Source organism: Ambystoma mexicanum, chromosome 3p (genome assembly GCF_040938575.1).
Source record: "Ambystoma mexicanum isolate Mex_15411 chromosome 3p, UKY_AmexF1_1, whole genome shotgun sequence".
Lineage (NCBI taxonomy): Eukaryota > Metazoa > Chordata > Amphibia > Caudata > Ambystomatidae > Ambystoma > Ambystoma mexicanum.
The window spans coordinates 760,498,015-760,516,380 of NC_090925.1; the positions used below are offsets into that span (position 1 = coordinate 760,498,015).

At 45.1% G+C, this 18,366-nt stretch overlaps 1 protein-coding gene across 1 annotated transcript in view; it reads right to left on the reverse strand.

The window, feature by feature from the left end:
- The window catches only part of PAQR4 (progestin and adipoQ receptor family member 4), a 304,290-nt gene that overhangs the window by 78,682 nt on the left and 207,242 nt on the right, over nucleotides 1-18,366 (reverse strand). Inside the window, exon 2 of the mRNA XM_069651671.1 lies at nucleotides 3,394-3,612. Within this exon, the coding sequence (XP_069507772.1) occupies nucleotides 3,394-3,612 (219 nt within the window). The remainder of the gene's footprint in view (nucleotides 1-3,393; nucleotides 3,613-18,366) is intronic.

The following is an 18,366-nucleotide window of genomic DNA, read 5'->3' on the forward strand; positions in this document are numbered from 1 at the left end:
CCTTCTGCTTGTCTAGCTGCCTGCTTATCTGCCTTTAGGTCCATCAATCAGCCCATCACTACCAGCCCATTTCTTTGCCTGTTCATCTTTCTGTATATGTGTCTATGTAACCATCTATCTGACTGCCCATCTATCTTTGAAGTTGCCAGAGACAGATGATATGCAGTGGTGCATCATTAGCTTTCATATGCAACAAGGTATTTGTTTGCACTCCGGACCACCTACTGCTGAGGCACCATTTGTTCTTGTAAAGTGTTAGCAGTGTTTAGCTTTCGTACTAAACATAGCATATCTCTAAAACTACTCTACTGTGCAGTTCCAAAGCATAACTTAACGCTTATTTTGTAATATTGCGAATCTGATCAGATTTTCTCAAATTAAATAATTTTGAAATAGGTGTCCGAAACTGTGGGGGTTTTGTGCGTATCACACACCCATTTTATAAAAATGGCTATTTTTTCAACATAGTCTTTCTACATGAAAACGTCCATGTTGGCAAATATGGTGAACATTTACGAAGAAGGTCAAAAGTTAGAGGAAAAAGGTATTTTAATTTTGCTAAAGTCTTTTTTCACCTTAACTGTACTGCCACTAGTGTAAACATATATTTTTGACAAGCCTATGGGTGAAGGGCATCCTCGTTGAAGGCATCCCAGTCTTCCTGCATAAGGAAAGATCACAATTCCTGAAATTGTGGACTGATGGTCTATAGGAGGAATCGGTGCACCTGCAGCCTGCAGAATGGAATCAGCGGGCTACAGGAGGACATGAGCCCCAGGAGTTGCTCATATCCCTTGACAGGCATGTGGTCTTATTGCTTAAAGAAAAGCCCAGGCTTCCACAGAGAATTCAACCTTGGGTTAGGTGGCCTGACCAGTCCCTACATTGTGTCCAAGAGGGCACTTAGTAACTTTGTCTTGTGCATTGAATCACAGATAATCCCATTCGATGTAGCAAGCCCAACATGGACCACTGAGCCTCTGCAGGCCTTCTGCCACTTTGAGTTGGATGCACGCACCCAGGAACTCGAGCTGCAGGAATCGTTGGTGCTTTTTTTAGGATTGGAAGATAGAAATACGCAACAGTCAGGTTCAAGGAACAGAGGAAGTTCCCCTTCCTGACCAGAGGGATGACTTTGTACAAGGTCACCATATTGGATACTTTGCTGATGATGTATTTATTCAGGGTGCACAGATCCATGATGGGCCTGTGCCACTTTTCACTCTTTAGGAGGAAGTACTTGGAGTAGACCCCTTGTGCGCCCCCCCCTTCTCTCAGGCACCACCTCAATGGCATCCTTTAAGCAGCAAGTGACCCACTTCCTACCTTCAGTTGAGCTCAGCGTTCTTTTCGGCACTACTCTCCCTCGTGGTATGTGGGGAGGCTTTTCGATTGAATTCCAGAGCGTGGCTTCTCGCCACAATGTCCATCACCCATGTGTTGGATGTTATTGACCTTAGATGACAGATGGCTTGTGATCCTTCTTCCAATAGAGGTGCTGAGGTTGGATGGGGCCGGTGGAAATTCAGGCCCCTTTGCTCGTCCTCAGGGAGGTACATAAAGAGAGATGCCACCTTGACCACAATTCCCTCTTGTAGCATGCAACAATGGCAGTGGTGTTTGATTTCCGCAAGGCCTGGGATGCTGGATGGATGACTTCTTTCCGAGGCATCCATCTGCAGGAGCAAGGTGGGGCCTAGCTCCTGGTATTTCTGACTTGTGTCTGAATACTGTTGCCACAACAGAATCTAATCGCTGCTGGTTCCTGAAGCACACTAGGCTGAACTCTTCTTCTTGTTTGCCTGAATGGCAGTTGCAAGTTGTCATCACCAGTGCCTTGAAAACACGCGGGCTTTATTTCAAAACATTCAGAATGATGGGAACAAAAAGAGCAGACTCACAGAACGTATTGATCTTAGCAGTCGGAACAAAGTCCTCTTCCTTGGAAAACCCAGGCGCACGTGGCGGGACATCAAATTCTGTCATGAGACTGGCCGGGAGCTCATAATTGGTCGTCTACTTGGGGTTGGTGACCTTCTCCCGGGTTTAGACAGCCGGCCTCTTTAGCAACAGCTGGTGCAGGTGAAGATAGCAAATTCGCCTCCTCCGAGAATAGCACAGAGTCGGTCAGGTCTTGAATAAAATGACGCTGAGGACCTCAAAAATATGTATGCATGAAGATATCGAAAGGTCTACGTCTGGCAAGCAAGTCACCAGGGAAGCGCTAGATGTTTTCGGCCTCAACATGAAATTATACTGTGGCGATTGGGAGTTCATTCTCAGGGACCTGGGGATATCAGAGCCCCTCACTGAGAGGTCATAGCTCTGGAAGTCCTTATGCCTCGTTTGTTTCCTGGGGAGAAGCAGAAACTCACGAATTTATGGGAGCTTGAGGGGCTGGTTTCACAGTCATTCCAGCCTAATGCCCTCTGTGACCTTAATGTCACAGTCCTCAACGGAGTGGGAGCGAGCAGGGCAAGCAATACAACTGTACACTCCTATTTGCACGACTTCTTAACTCAAAAGGAGCAACACTTGTCAAATAGCTCCGACATGGAGACTCTCAGGAGAGGGGAATGAAAAAGGTTTGTGGAGAAACACCCAAATAAAGCCTTATTGCCACTAACACGGTTTTCAGTGGGTTGCCGATGTGCAAAAACGTTAAGTAAACACACAAATGCATTTCAAATGGTTTCAAGATGCGGACTGCACAGTCGGACACATTATGATGTGAGAAGCACCTACCACTATGGGGCATCATGAAATGGCAGGGCAGGTGTTCTAATAACCCCTTTTCCATTTCTGGCCGAAGGTAAAATAGTTACTTCAAAGCATCTTTTTTGTGCATTCTGGAGTTAAATTGTTGATCTTGTTTGGAAACATGTTATACATAAGCCAGAAAGGCTCACAGATCGTTTTATCTTTGGCTAAAATGAAAAGTGTGTTCTCTCTTTAAAAGTGTTTCAAGAGTTTGCTATTCAGTGTATATGACTCAATGGCTACATCACATACAATGCGTTAAACATGTTATTTTCTGTAAAAAACAAATTTAGCAAATGTGTTTAAACGTTTTATGGGAACTGCGCCAGTGATAAGAAATTATGCAAAGTTCATGAATCTAGGAAGGCTGACTTGCATGGGGGTTTGGGGGAGGGCGAGAGGGAACTGTTGAAAAGGCTACTGCATAACAGCTAAAAAATACTTTGATGATGATAAAGTGGAAAAAATAACCTTTTTGTTGTCTTATTGGCACAAGCAGAGAATGTAGAAGCGCCATAAAGCACACCTCTTTGTTGGCACTGTTCTTGTAAGCGATACATAATGCACATTGACCTAGCGCCTTCCCTCCTCCTGCATCCATGTGTGCCCATTGACTTAGCAGCACCGACTCACCCAGTGTATTCACCATGCACACGCCACACATGTCCACGGTGAGGAGTGTGTGATAGACCGGGGCTCCGCCCTTGTGGTTCATGAAGAGATGGTAGAGAACACTGCCAAGCTGTGGGGTGATACAGGCCAGATAATGAACCACGCCTAGCCAAGATACGGTGATCTGCGACCAGGGCATGCTCAGCGGCAACAGGAAGATGAAGCCCAGCAGCGGAATACCTGCAGCACAAACACAAAGAAGAACAACTGTCTTAGGCAGGGGAGACCAGAAACAAGGGCACACGCACGCCAAAGTCATTTGCCAATGCCCCCTTCACCAAGAAAAAAGGAATGCATTATTTAATGTCAACATTTTAAAAGAAGGCTCTCTCGTCATACTGAAGTGCATAGTTGGTCTCTTACAGCCAACCATTCAAACACGTCTAACCTGCAGCGTCATTCATAGCCTTCTGGCTATGCACCCAGCAGCAGTGGCAGATGCAGGGAAAAGCGCAGAGGGCCTTTTTCTGTGTTGTTTCAGCACAGCGGCCAATGATCCTGGGTGAAGTGTTTCCGCAGGACCATGCACCTGCAGCAACATTGCATGTGGAATTACACACAGATTCTGTGCGGAGCGTTATGTCCAAGCAAATCATGAGCCTCCTCAGACTTGGATCAACCCTCTGTAATGACAATGTTTGAGGCAAACGTGTGCATCAGAAATAACATTTTAAAGGATTACGAAGTGGCGTGGCAGACAGAGCTTTAAGAAGACAGCAGCAGTAACTAGTGTTTCTTCTCAGCATATGCATGCCATAGACATTACGCATAGCTGGAGTAATATGTGCTTTGTTCATACACAGGAGTCGGCCCTGAGGAAGGAGACTTTTCATGATATACCCTAGGATCACCCCTTGTATGCAGATCATCCCAGTCCAAGTCTACGGTGTGTGGGCCCCAAAGTCAAACTCAGGGTAATAGCACGACTGCTAGGGCTACACCTCTTTGAAGCTCCCAACTAAGAAGAATACATTTAGTGTGGCTGAAGGTGTTTTTTTTAAATTTAAAAAAGTGTCTGGCGCTGGCTACCATAGCACTACACTCCGCTCGCTCTTCTAACCCCTTCCATCCTACCAGATGCACCCCTTTTAGTAAACCCGTATTTTCCATTGTTCACCTATCCCTGTATTGCACGCTGAAAGGGGATGGTTGCTTATAATGTGAGAGCATGGCAGTTTCTAGCCAACAGTTTCTAGCCAAGTTGGTATCCAGGGCGAAACACTAGAATGTGCCCCCCTGACCTCCGACTGGCACACATCACTCCCAACTACACCTCTGTGTAACGTGCCAAAACCCTCCTCAATATCAACAAATCATTGCTAAACAAATGAAGCTGGTTTCATTACATTGTAAATCAAGTACTTTACAGAAGAAATCTAATTTGAAAACAACTGTTACTGCCCATGTAAATGATTCTTCTGTCATCTGCTCTTAGGGAAGGCTTTGCCTGAATGCAGTTTCAAACACTGTTGTGTGACCAGGCTGCTGGGGTCTGAGGGCCCACTGACCACTGTCCACTGTCCATGCATTGCAGGCGTTTTGTTTAACCACCTGACTTGTATTTCGCAAGGGGCAAAACTAGACTAACCATACAAAGCTGGGCAGTCTTGTACACTCCTATTGTACTCTCTCAAAATACCCCTATGATGAGAGAAGGAAAGGGGATACATAGCACCAAGGAGTGCTCCTGTTGGTTTTGCATTACATCACAAAGCATTTCAGAAATATGACAATGATCAGAGATCTCGATATTTGATAAACAAGTCTGTGATAAAAAGGTTGTATGTGTGAATCAGTAAATACATAAAAGACATTGCTTGGTGCTCCTATTACTGTTCACAACACTCGCCCCAACAATACAATGTTTGTATCCATGAACCATACCTAATCATCCGGACATGTTACGTTTTTGGATTCCAGGATGACATGGCTGCACATCAGCCACTGAAAGGGGGTATAAGGTTTCTTTTGCTTCTTGTTTTTGGAGAATTTTAGATGAGGAGGGGCTGGGTCTCAGTCTGAGTATGCCAAGTCCCCAATACAAAAACAACTTTAGGGAATGATATCTTTAGACAGGAACGAATATCCTACAAGAGACACCCAATAAAGAGGGACAAATGTACAGAAAGGATTGTACATCTTACAAACGTTAGCATGACCAGTAATAAGCTGATGACGCGTTTTAAACAAAACCAACTTCTGATGCGTGATATAGGGTCCACAGTTCCTCAGCCTCCTCACCATTGCACAGGCCCCAGGGTTTATTTCTGCAAGCAGCACACATCTTCAGTCATTGCTGCATGCATCACTGCGCTGATTTGTCACAGTACTGTCTGCAAGGCCAAACAATGAACCCTGCTTTCCTATTCAAGGTTCCAGGTCACAGTGAGGAGCCATTCGGCAGTGGTTGGCGTGTAAGAAAATGAAATGTTCTTTGATGCCGAGGGGATATCCATGTCCCAAAGCAGCCACTAGACCACTTAGGAAATAACGTGACAGTTAACATTCTCAGGCATGCATCATATGTAACAGTGTTGGTGTGAAATAAAAAGACATGAAAATAAAGGACATCGTTTTAAACTTTCGGTGTGGCATGTTAATTCTCTTTTAAGAATCTATAGATTTGGTCAGCTAACTGATGCTTTGTGTTGGCCTTCAGAATAAAAACGTGCCATGTTCAGTTCTTATCCCTGTGGTGTGAAAGCAATGGCTTTTTGAATGAGCCATCACTAATAAACCTCCCCTACTTTAAAGGCTCTATCAACACAAAGAGCATACGCTGGACACTGAGGAGAGGGGGCATCTCATAGGCTGTGTTCGTAATATGCATTCCTTTATTTAAAACAAAGGAATGCTGACCTTTCTACCAGCGGCGAACTTCGAGGCAGCTGTCTTGGTCAAACCCTTCCTTCGCCCCACCCTCCGGCCCCTGAGCTCCTTAAGCTCTTCTCCCTGGGCAGTTGCTCCCTCCTCCCGCCGGACATGGAGCTGTGCTAGAGGGTGTAAGTGCCAAGGTCAGCAAGAAGAAGCAAGAACAGTCACCACAGAAGAATGTTTTCACTCTCACTTCACACTTCTTTGCCCCATTTATTGGGGCATGATGCTACCAGTATTCCTTTGCAGTTTTCTTTCTCAACTGTAGCGGCAGTTCTCCATGATGGCCATTTTCATTGTATTAACATTTAGACCAATCCCTGCAGGCTGATTTCCGAACAATTGTAAATGAACACTTCAACAATAATTCTAAAACGATCACTGGGAGCTTTTTTTTTTTAGGAGCCATTGGGATCTCCTGCATCACCAGGACCTAAAATAATATGCACCGTAGGTATGATGTATTTTGGTGCAGAGAGTGCATCTAAAAACTTGAAGAGGAATGATCAGAAAGTCCGCTCCTCATGCAAGACTTTGCAACACCCCATGGAGCCTTCAGAATATGATCAGAAAAATAAACAGAGTATTTCAGACGAAATGGCTTTAATGGGACTTTAAAGTCCCCTGGTGCATCCTCAAAGTCCTGCTGATCATGGTCAATGTTGGGAGCAGGATCATGGGGCAAGGCTAGATCGGGATCAGTCAATCAACATGTCCTTCAGGTGTAGTGTGTACATGCGAGTCAGCATGGTAAAGAGGAGCCGTCTGGGTCCAACCTCTCAGCACAAAGCCCATGTCAGTATTAGAAACAACTGTACACTCTGTGCCATGCAAGGCGTAGCACAGACGACATGCAGTCAACCTTTACACCGATTGCATGGGCATGGTAGATCACACTGAAGTCCCTCTTATAGCCAAGGCTGTTGAAATGGGTAGTCTCTAAAATCCCATTCACCTTTGAAGAGAAAGTTGCGTGCGACAATCTCACCACCTGGACGCTCATTGAGCGCAGCAAGGAATAGTAATTTTTCTGACGTTAATCCAATGCTGGTGTGTTCTATTAACAAGTTACTCTAAACGCAGCTCTTCCTCCTGGGTATCTTCCTTGCATTCAAACACTGTATAGCTCCACTCATGGGCGGACTCCTAGAACACGAACACTGCAGGGAAAACTCTCCTTTAAATGTGTAGTGCAAGAACAACCATAATACATCTATTAAGTAATAAATTCCCAACTAGCAGAACGTAATTTTGTTTCAGCCATTTTCCTATTCATAAAATAAAAGTCATGTTTAAACTGAATTACTAGACACCTTTCCAGAGAGAAAGGAAAGAAACCAAGTGGCAAACAGGCAGCCATAACGAACAGGGAAATAAAGACAGGGCCCCTTTAAGGCCACCGAGTGCTGGCTTCCATTCGGCACTGCACTGGCATATGAGGTCAGTTATTTTTTTAAGATATCATTTCTTCTTTTCCCTGAGCTAGCAAATGTTCCTGATAGATAAGCGGAGGTTCGAGGGTGGTTTAGGAATTGTATGAAGCTACCAAGGAGGAAGAAATGGATTTACTAGGAAGTAGACATTTCTTCATTCTGGTATTGATATTCACCAACACTGGAAAGAATTCCAAGCTCACCCAAGAGAGGAGAATGGACAATCAGGAATCCATACAAAGCAAAGGAAGAAATACAAAAAAGTCTTGGGACTCATCTCGATGACTGATGATAAAAAGGTCAAGGTATTCTATAAAAGAGAGGGGGGGTGTGGATAGAAACGAAAGGCTACTTTTTAACCACTGTATAGCGAAACGCTTTTTTTGCCATTTCTGCCCACCATCCCTTGCCTTATCTAATGTCCTCTTTTTTTCTTCGTGTGTGGCGTCATCCTTTGTGTAGTCCACAATGTGGCTGTAGTGCCTTACTGCAACCGCGCATTGGGGGCCTTAAAACCTTATCTAATGTTTCAGGAGGTAGATTTGCATCCATTTGTTTCTGTGTAACGGGACTTGCGGTTGGTACCCCTGCCCCCTCTTTTTATCGAGTTCAGCTTATATTGCTGCATCAATGTTTATACCAGAAATTTTAACTGCATGATCACTTGGGATGGGAGATCACTCAATTTGTTAGAACTGCTTTGTGGCATTATAATGTTGAGTTTGTGCGAATGTGGCAGCATTCAATAACATTTAAAAAATAAATTAAAAAATATAAAAAGGCAATGCCACAGTACTAAATGGATAGAGAGGATCCTACATCAAGCTCAAGAAAACTGATTGGGGGGATAGTTAGTTGGTGTTCCTACAAGAGCCACCACCTTACTTGCCTTGTCCAGAGGATGAAGACAACTAAGATGCACTAGCTGAGAATCTCTTCTTTGCTGCCACCACTAACTATTGCATCTTAAGGCGTATAGGATGTGATGTGATAAACAAAATGACCTGTCCTTGAGCCTTACACTTTTTCCTGGATCAATTTGGTAGCCTTTGCAGTATAGTTGCAACCAACTTTGGAATTTTCAATTTGTTAGCTGCACAATAAGCACCAAATTAAGACGCTATCATTTGCAGGATATGTGCTAGACTCCTAGGACTGGGTCAGCAATGGGGAAACAGAGACCAGTCGGAGGCTGTTGGAGAAGGTGGTCTAGGAGGTGTTCGGGGTAGAGAGGGATCTCTATGTCACCTGAGAAGAGTTTTCTGCTTTGAAAAATGAAGAGGTTCTAGAGAATTCCCAACCTTTAATCTCTCACACCATCAGCTTCAATGGATCCAGAGGTAAGCTGGAAGCAGCAAAAGTAGGTGAATACTGAAAAGCCTGATGCATGAATGTGTTGAGCTATGCTGATATTCATGAAACGGTGCAATTTATCACAGTTGAGTGTTGCAGGGGCGTACTGAACTCATGAACATTTGAGGGGGTGACGCCAGCATATTTAACCAAGCTATCAGCAAATTAATGTTGATAATCTACATTACTGAACAAGACACAATGGACTAGAGCGGATGCTCATCGCAATTTACATACAAAACACGTGCAATACCAAACTTTAAACATGTTGATGAGCATGTTTTGTGCAATTTAGTGCCTAATAAGCAAGCATGTCTTCAAAATGTACAGTGCTCTGGACACAATCTCTTTCCATTGCCCTTCCCTTATTCACCAAACTGAAAAAGCTCATTGCACATTGTCCCTAATCTGTGACACCATCCCACAGTAGTGACAATATAGTGAATCGCATATACAAGTGTCTGCTATGGCAAATAGAACAGCCCTTTGTAGACACAGTCTCAAAGCTAGTGCTTAAGAACGGTACCTGGCGCACCCACCTCTCTTTCAAATTACTTGAATTCTTTCCCTGCCCCCAGCATCTCCCCCACTCCCTGTACTCCTCTGTACCCACCCGTTGGGCCCCTGCACATGTTTTGTGTGTATATATGGGATAATTTACTCACCATAATTGCATTTCTGATGCTTGTATCTGCTTAGATTCACATGCTATGCATAGGCCAACATCTAGTGGAAGCTAAGGAGTATTACAGTTTATTTTTTTTCGAAACACGAAAAGGGACGTCGACAGGGCGTGCCAGTAATACTATCCCTAGTGCAACGTCTTCTGTACCCATGGTGCTTCACGCGTCGAGGTCCCTCATTGTTTTATTTGACATGAGGTTGCATGAAGTGTACAGTGAGCACAGGTGTATTAAAGTAGATTATGTATCAGATAAAGCCCAGAAAACTTCTATGCACCTTCTACTCCAGGGGGAGGAAGGATGCATACATGTGAATCTAAGCAGATACAAGCATCGGAAATACAATTACGGTGAGTAAGGTATCCCTTCTAAGGGTTGTAGCATCTGCTTAGATCACATGCTATGCATAGATTAGCGAGCAGTGTTTGGAGAAGGTAGTGGGTTGTGAGAAGGTTTCAGCAGCAAATAGATGTTTTAGCCCCGCATGTCCCACCTGCAAATCTGCTTTAGAGTGAGTTTCAATGCAGTAGTGCTGGGTAAAAGTGTGGATAGAGCTCCATGTAGCTGCTTTGCAAATGGCATCCAGCGGGACGTTTGTGATAAAGGCCAAGGTAGCTCCTGTACCTCTGGTGGAGTGAGCAGCAGTGTTTTATTTGACAGAAAGTAGCAAAGCTGTATGCATCCGACTAGCCATCTGGAGATGGCCTTTTTTTGGAAACACGGTCTCCTTCCCTGCCTGGAGCTATGGAGACAAACAGTTGGTCTGTTTTCCTTAGTGGTCTGGTCTTGTTTACATAGTAAAGGACCGTCCTCCTTACATCTAGTGTATGGAGTTTTTTCTCAGCTGAGCTTGATGGATTTCGGAATAAAGCTGGTAGTTAGATGGCCTGATTGACATGGAACTTTGAAATGAAAGTGAAAACCTAGGGTGCGTTCTTAATACCAATTTGTCTTTTGTGGATAACAAAGAAAGGGCTTTGCACTGACAAAGCTTGCAGTTCGACTCCTTACGGAGGTCATAGCCACCAGAAAAGCCATTTTATATGTGAGGTGTTTAAGGCTGGATTTATGCATAGTCTCAAAGGGGTGACCCATGAGCTTTGCAAGTACATTTAGGTCCCACCTTGGCGGTGGGTTTGAAATGGGAGGGTGGAGTCTTTTGACTTCCTCCATGAACGCCTTAATGACTGGGATTTTCGAACAGGACATCTTACTTTGCGAAGTGGTGTACACGGATAGAGCCGCTAGGTGAACTTTGATTGAGTTAAATACTAGCCCTGAGTCTAGTAGGTGAAGCATGTAATGAGGAATGTGTGCTGGAGTACATTCTATTGGGTTTGTGTTGACTGGCACCATAGTACAAATCTTTTCCACTTGTTAAAGTAACAGTGTCTAGTGTTTGGTTTACGTGTCTTTGAGGAAGAGTTAAATGGCCAAACTGTATGACTTCAGGAGCCAAGCTGCCAAGTTCATAGACCGAGGTTGAGGGTGTAATACTGTCCCCCCGTGCTGTGCGAGCATGTTCAAGGGGCATGGAAGTTTGATTGGGTCGCACATCGCCAGTTTGCGCAGATGTGGATACCAAGGTACTCTCACCGGCATAGGAGCAACTAAGATTGTCGCTAGTTCCTTGTGCATCTTGTTCACCACTCTGCTCATCAGAGGAGTTGGAGGGGGGGGGGGAGCGTAGGCAAACTTCCCTGACCAGTTCATCCACAGGGCTTTGCCCTTAGAGTCGTGTTGGGGAACCCTGGGTGCGAAGTCTGGGCATTGCTTGTTTTGTCTTGTTGCGAACAAGGCTAAGGGGGGGGATTATGTTATGCATACTTGTAAAGCCCATTGTTCACCCGAGGGCATCATGGCGCTACAACTGCAGGCAACAGCCAGACCAGAAGTCAAAGAGTACCATAAGAGAAACGTTTTTAACGCCTGCAAGAAAGGAAGATGGACCTCAAAGGCACACAGCCAGAGGTGGAGCGAATTCCACACCTTTTCCGCCGCCACTGAGAAAGCACAACCCTGACTCGAGAGAGTCTAATCCTAGGAAGCTGAACAGTTTAAGGATTGGGAGTGTAGAGACCTGAGGGGTATGTGGGGGAGAACTATGTTTGAAGATATTCTGCCCCAGTTTTGTAGAAGGCTCTTTGAATCAGATATAGCGATGTGAACTTAAACAAAATGTTCAACTGGGAGCCAATGAATCAGACGAAGGAGCAGAGTCATATGGGCACCGAACGAGGGGTGGAGAACTGTTCTTGCTGCCATATTCTGCAATAACTGCAGGCGATGGAGCAAATGGTGCGGAAGAGCCAGATAAAGCACGTTACAGTAATCAAAATTACTAATGACCAAGGACGATACCAGTGGGGCATGAATTTCAGAAGGGATACACGGAAGCACTTTCCGCAGGCTGCTTAAAATGCGCCTTAGAAGAAACGAAGAAACCTGCTCGGCCATAGATAAAGATGCTGTCATTTTGACACCTAAATCCTTCAGCGAAGAAACGGGAAGGGGAAAAGGACCAAGCCTCTGGAGCCAAAACTCGGGCATCCAAAACAAGGAAGGGGTCACAGTACCAACCACTAACACCTCAGTTTTCTCTCCATTCAACTTAAGCCAATTTGTGGCCATCCAATTTCCAACTGCCTCTAAGCAACTCCAAAGACAACCAGCTGTCTCAGGCTGAGTTAAATCAATTTGCACAATAATTTGCGTGTTGTCGGCATACACTTGTGTACGAGCAAGATACAAATAAAATATCATATAATATGAGTAGCACCGAAACCTGTGTGTGTGAATAATGACAAAGTGGCTGAAGGTATAGGTTGAACAAAGTAGGGGACAATGAGGAGCCCTGAGGAACACCACACAACAGAGGGAGAGGAAAGGAAAAATAAAGGTGCTAGGGGAACGGATTGAGACCGCCCTGACAAAAAGGAACAGAACCAGGCCAGAACTTGACCAGAGACCCCGCAGTGGCAAGGTGGGCAATCAGGGTAGGGTGGTCTATGATGTCAAACGCAGCTGACAGATCGAACAGAATCAGGGCCCCCACGGCCCCCTGATCGACCAACCAGGCCAAGTCATCAACAACCAATATCACAACAGATTCAGTGCCATGCCCAGGGCGGAAACCCAACTGAAAGGGATCAAAGAACCCGGAATATTCCAAGAAAGTACTAAGGGGTGGGGAGACCACCGATTCCAACTGTTTAAGAAAGGGAAGCAAGGAAATAGGACAGAAGTTGGACAGGATTGTTGGATCCAGGCCTGGCTTCTTCAGCAACATAATTATAAGTGCATGTTTAAGATTATCCGGTATCAGCCCTGTCGAAAAAGAGTATTTGACAGTTTTAGCTAGCCATGGAACAATGTCAGAGACATTTTTTAGAACAGAAAGTGGGATGGGGTCACTGGGCGAGGCGGACTAAACTGCTTTTAGCAGACAGAACCATCCTGGTCTGAAAAGACCGGGAAAGAAGACCAGTGACCGCTGCTGTGTCCTGAGTGACGGGTGAGTCAAATGATGACTTTGACAACACCACCTGAGGACAGGTTAAGAAAATAGCCTTCTGGATATCATCAAAAAAATATGAAAGTGAATCACAGAGTTCCTGTGAGGAAGTGATGGTAGACTGAGATTTGGCTTGCACAGTCAACGATTGAACGGTCGCAAATAAGACTTTAGGTTGATTAATGGCCTTTTCAATATTGGTACTAAAAATACTTGTTTGGCCACCAGAATTGCCTTATGATAATTAGCAGTTGTAAGACAATAAGAAACTATCAGATGGCAGATAGGCCAATCTCCATTTCCTTTCTGCCTGTCTGCGGTGAAGTTTAAGAGTTTTAAGTTCCACTGTGAATCAAGACTCAGAGCGAAGAGACTTCACAAAGCAACGTTTAACAGGTGCAAGGTCATCTGCAACTGACTGAAACATCTGAAAACCTGACCAGTGAGCAGTGGGGGAGGTTAGTGCAGCCTCTGAAATAGACAGCTAAGAGCCTGAGAAGGAACAGAATGCCAGCAGCGCTTCATAATAAACTGACGAGGACAAGAAGAAGGGGACCAGCATATGATCGGACCAGACAATAGCAAACGCCAGGAAGACAGACGGAGCTGCGGGGGGCGGGTGAGGGCAAAGATAAGATCAAGGGATTCTCCAACTGATGTGTAGGATAGGTAATCAGCTGGGAGAGACCGACATTGTTGCCAGAAATTGACTGGCGAGTAGACAATTAGATTTATTTGTTGGAAGATTAAAATCTCCCACAATAATCAGATTGAAAAAACCTCTGATGCAGTGTAGCAACGAGGGCAGGAAATTCGTCACAAAACTGGCAGACTTAACCCAGAGAGCGATATAACAAAAGAACAAACATGACCAAAGCCTGGCTATCCGGCCAAGACTCACTCTCCTCCATTGGCCAATCTCCTCCCACGCAATAGCCGCCAGCCTTACTTCTGTACATAGCCTCATGCTTATTCTGCTTATGCTGAAATGTGCCTTTGTATAGAACTGTAATTTGTACTGCAAGTATATTGTCCTGTTCATCCTTCACCATGTTGTAACTTCTGTATATAGCCACCTGCTTATTCTGCATATTCTGAAATGTGCCTTTGTATATAACTGTAATTTATACTAGTATTTTGTCTTGTTCACCTTTTACCATGTTGTAACTAAGTTACGCGCCCGGATGCCCTCGGGGCTGGTGCGCTTTACAAATAAAATAAATACAAATACAAACAAAGTGTTGGTAGCAGAGAGTGGGATACGAACAAGTATTCCATCCATATTTAAAGAATGCTTAAATGGAATGGAAACAACCTTAAGATCAGAATAAAAAATTACAGCAACCCCTCCACCCGGGTTTAACCAGTTGCGATAACAGCGCAGCAGCACATAGCCTGGGGGAAGGATTTGAATCACTGATGGTTCAGAGTGGGCACCAAATCAGGTTTCTGAAATACATACCAGATCTGGGTAGTGGTCAACAACTTTGAGCATGTGCCACCAACGAATGCGCATTGACCAAGTCGGGTTATATTTAGGAGTTGCGCTCTCTGCAGACGCTCTAACAAAATTGGGTGGAAAATCAGTGGCCTCTAGGGCCAAACCAACAAGTTCAGCATGTGACATACTAAGAGCAGGAGATGAACCTTATCGGGTGCAGACTCCCATGGCCTGGCCTGCGCGCCGACGAGCACAGATGGGCTGGACTTTGGCGCGACTTCAGCGCATGAGGCCCTTGCCCGCTGCGCCCGTCCACTACGCTTCCGGTGAGCGTCACCCTTAAATAGGCACATAGTATCGCGATAGCCAGAGCCCCCCCTCCCTCAATAACTGAAAGGGAGAACAGACTGCGTAGCGAGTCAGTCTGCGGAAGCCAGGCACCTTCCAGCCGACAAGCGGCATGTAACAAGTTTTAGAAGCACGCAAGTAAAATACTCTTTGTTTCATGAAAGGGAGTCCGGTGACCTGTCATGCACAGAATGTGCTAAAAGGAAATTAAATTTGCATCAAAGTAAAATTAGACTCAGCAAGCTGGCCGTACCTGCAGCAATCTTATGTTGGGCAAAGGCAGACTGCTTAAGAGCAGAGAACGCCAGAGCCCTCCCCCTCAATAACTGAAAGGGAGAAGAGACTGCATAGCGTGTTCGTCTCCAGTAGCCAGGCACCAAACCAGGGAGCCCCATTGTGTGAAGGTCTAGTCTACGATATGTTTGTCGAGTTGCCACTCGTGCTCTTCTGCTAGAGGCTCTCTGCTTAATGAGTCTCTGCTTAGAGAATTGAGTTCCCCTGGAACATGTTGCGATGTTAGGAACATGCCCCGCTGGAGCGCGCACTTCCAGATATTTTGTGCTAGCCTGGACTGACTTGGAGAGTGTGTGCCTTTTAAAACATAAAAGTGGTGCCATCTTTGCGTATTTGTACTGGCTGATGTGACAGGTGTGCTTGGAGGGCTTGTTGAGCCTTGAGCACTGCAAGGTGTTCTAGTAGGTTGATGTGATTCTGGGCTGTGATCCGAGTCCACAGACCATGCGCTGTGTGATGAAGGTAATGGGCTCCCCACCCGGTAAGTGCTGCGTCTGTTGCGACAACCGCTTACACTAAAGGGTTGTGAAAGGGTTTCCAGTTTTACAGGTTCTCCTTTGTCCACCAGCGCAAAGCTTGTACTAGGGTTGGTGAAACAATCCCTAGACTGTCCCACTGACCACTTGCCTGAGACCACTGTTTCGCCAACCACTCTTTATATTGGGCGCATGCTGTGGGACCAGGTAAATGCATGATGCAATCATTCCGAGCAAGCGCATTGCTTTGCATACGGTTATCTGGCGACCGGCTAGATACTGAGGTATTTGCAGCAGTATGTTTTGTACTCTTTAGTTTGACAGAAAGGCGCAGGGCGCAGGTCTAAGGGCGCATCGTAAGGTCTTTCTTTGGCACAAGCAAGTACATTGAATAAATACCCTTGTTTAACAGGTTTGCCGGGAAGATTTCTACGCGTCCTTTAGGAGCAGCGCCTTGACCTCTTCCAACAAGATACGTTGTTCTTCCTGGGAGGTGTTCCTTTGTCTTGGTGGGTGGTTGGCTGGTTGTTGTATCAGTTCTATGCAATAATCGCCTGCCACAGTGAAAAGTACCCACTTGTCCGAGGTGATTCCCTCCCATGCGTGAGTGAAGTATGAAATGCGACTTCCTACTGGTGTTGCATGGGAGGGAACCTGTAGGGGGTGGTCATTGCTTGGGGGTTGCTGAGCCACCTCTGGAAGAGGAGGATCTGCCCCTACTTCGAGACCTTCTTTTGGCGTCTTTGAAACCCCTGCTGAGAGGACTGTCACTGTGACAAACCCGAGGACGAGCTTTGGATACCTTGATTATAATTTCGAAGCTCGTCGAGAGTTTTGCCCTCTGCAAAGGTGAGAATTATAGCCCCCTCTCTGCCAGGAAGGTTTGTTGGTGAGCTGCCCTAATGACTTGAGGGTGTCATATTCCTCTTTTGTGCTCTTTAGAGCGTCTTCCACCGCTTTGCCTAACAAAGCATTGGGTTCGATGGGCATGTTAAGGAGGGTTGCCTGGGTTTCAAGCTTGAAGCCTGACTGTCGTAGCCACGTGAGACTTTTAATAAATGTGCCCTCAACAATGATTCTTGCTGCATTGTCCGCTGCATCCAAGTTGTTCTTGAGGATGCAGTTTGCTATTTCCTTACCCTCTGCAATGGAGAGCGACAGCTGTGTTTTAGGGAACTCTGGGACCAATGCTATTTATTCAGCAATGTCATCCCACTTGTGACAGTTGACACTAGCTAATAGAGTTGTGTTATTAGCAATTCTAGTCTGGTAAGCTACCAAAGAGGCTACCTTTCTCCCAAAAGTGTACATCTTTTCACTCTCCTTAGCAGGAGGGGCTTCGGAAGGGGCCAGCGGGGTTCCCGATCTCTTTCTAGTAGCCGTTACCACTAAAGAGTCTTTTTTTAAAAAAATTTAAGTTTATTGAAATTTTCAAAGTTATATAAAAATACATTTACAAAACAATGTTCAAAGAATGTACAGATCAAACAAACCATATCTGTGTGCAACATTTCCACCTCCAAAACAACCTGTACTTTAATCAGAAAATAACTTCCCCCTTTTTCATCCCTCCCACCCACCTCCCGCCCAAAACATTCCATTCCCGTCTCAGAAAAATCGTTAACAAATATATATATATATATATATATATATATATATATATATATATAGTCCAGGAGTAGAGACTTATTCGGTATTCATTATGACACATCTAGTCTGTACACTGACATTAGTTATATTAAGCATGGGGTCCTTTAGATTTTTGTTAATTTTTTTTTTGCAGCATAACAGGGTAGGGTATTCTCCCCAGGAGGGGGTCTGTGATTTTCAAAATGCAGTACAGTCTACTGGGTGGTTCCTGGCATATACTCGCTTACAAAGTCTCCCCACATTATGTTACATTGGGTCGATTCTCCATGCAGAGTTGCAGTGATCTTTTCCATATCGCATATGTTTGATGCAACATTCACCCATTCACTTTTGCTTGGGGTTTGTTCGGACTTCTATTTAGTGACTAAGGTGGCGCGAGCTGCTAATATTAAGTGGACTGCTAGTCTCTTGATGTTCTCTCTTTCGTCTTCCCCTTGCTCAAACCCAAAACTAAAAAAAGGGATCTGCAGACCTCGAGATTCCAGCGAGATCCTTGATCCATCCTAAGACCTCACTCCAATAGATCTTAATTCTGGGGCAGTTCCACCACATGGGCCAGTAGTCCGCTATTTCCCCACACTTGCGCCAGCACAATGGCCTTAGTGACTGAAACATTCTGGAAAGACTGAGGGGATCATATTGCCAGCTATGCAATAATTGTATTGCGTGGAGCTTGTATTGGCAGACTACTGAGGCCTGGTTTGCTGCCCTGCACATCTTCGCTCACATGCTTGGGTCTATCTCTTCTCCAAGATCCCTCTCCCATCTGTTCTTCAGTTGCGACATGGACCCCCTCCCGCCTTGACAAGTTCTCTATACATAGCAGATATTAAGCCCTTCATTTCTGTTCTGGAGTTTCTCGAAGGGG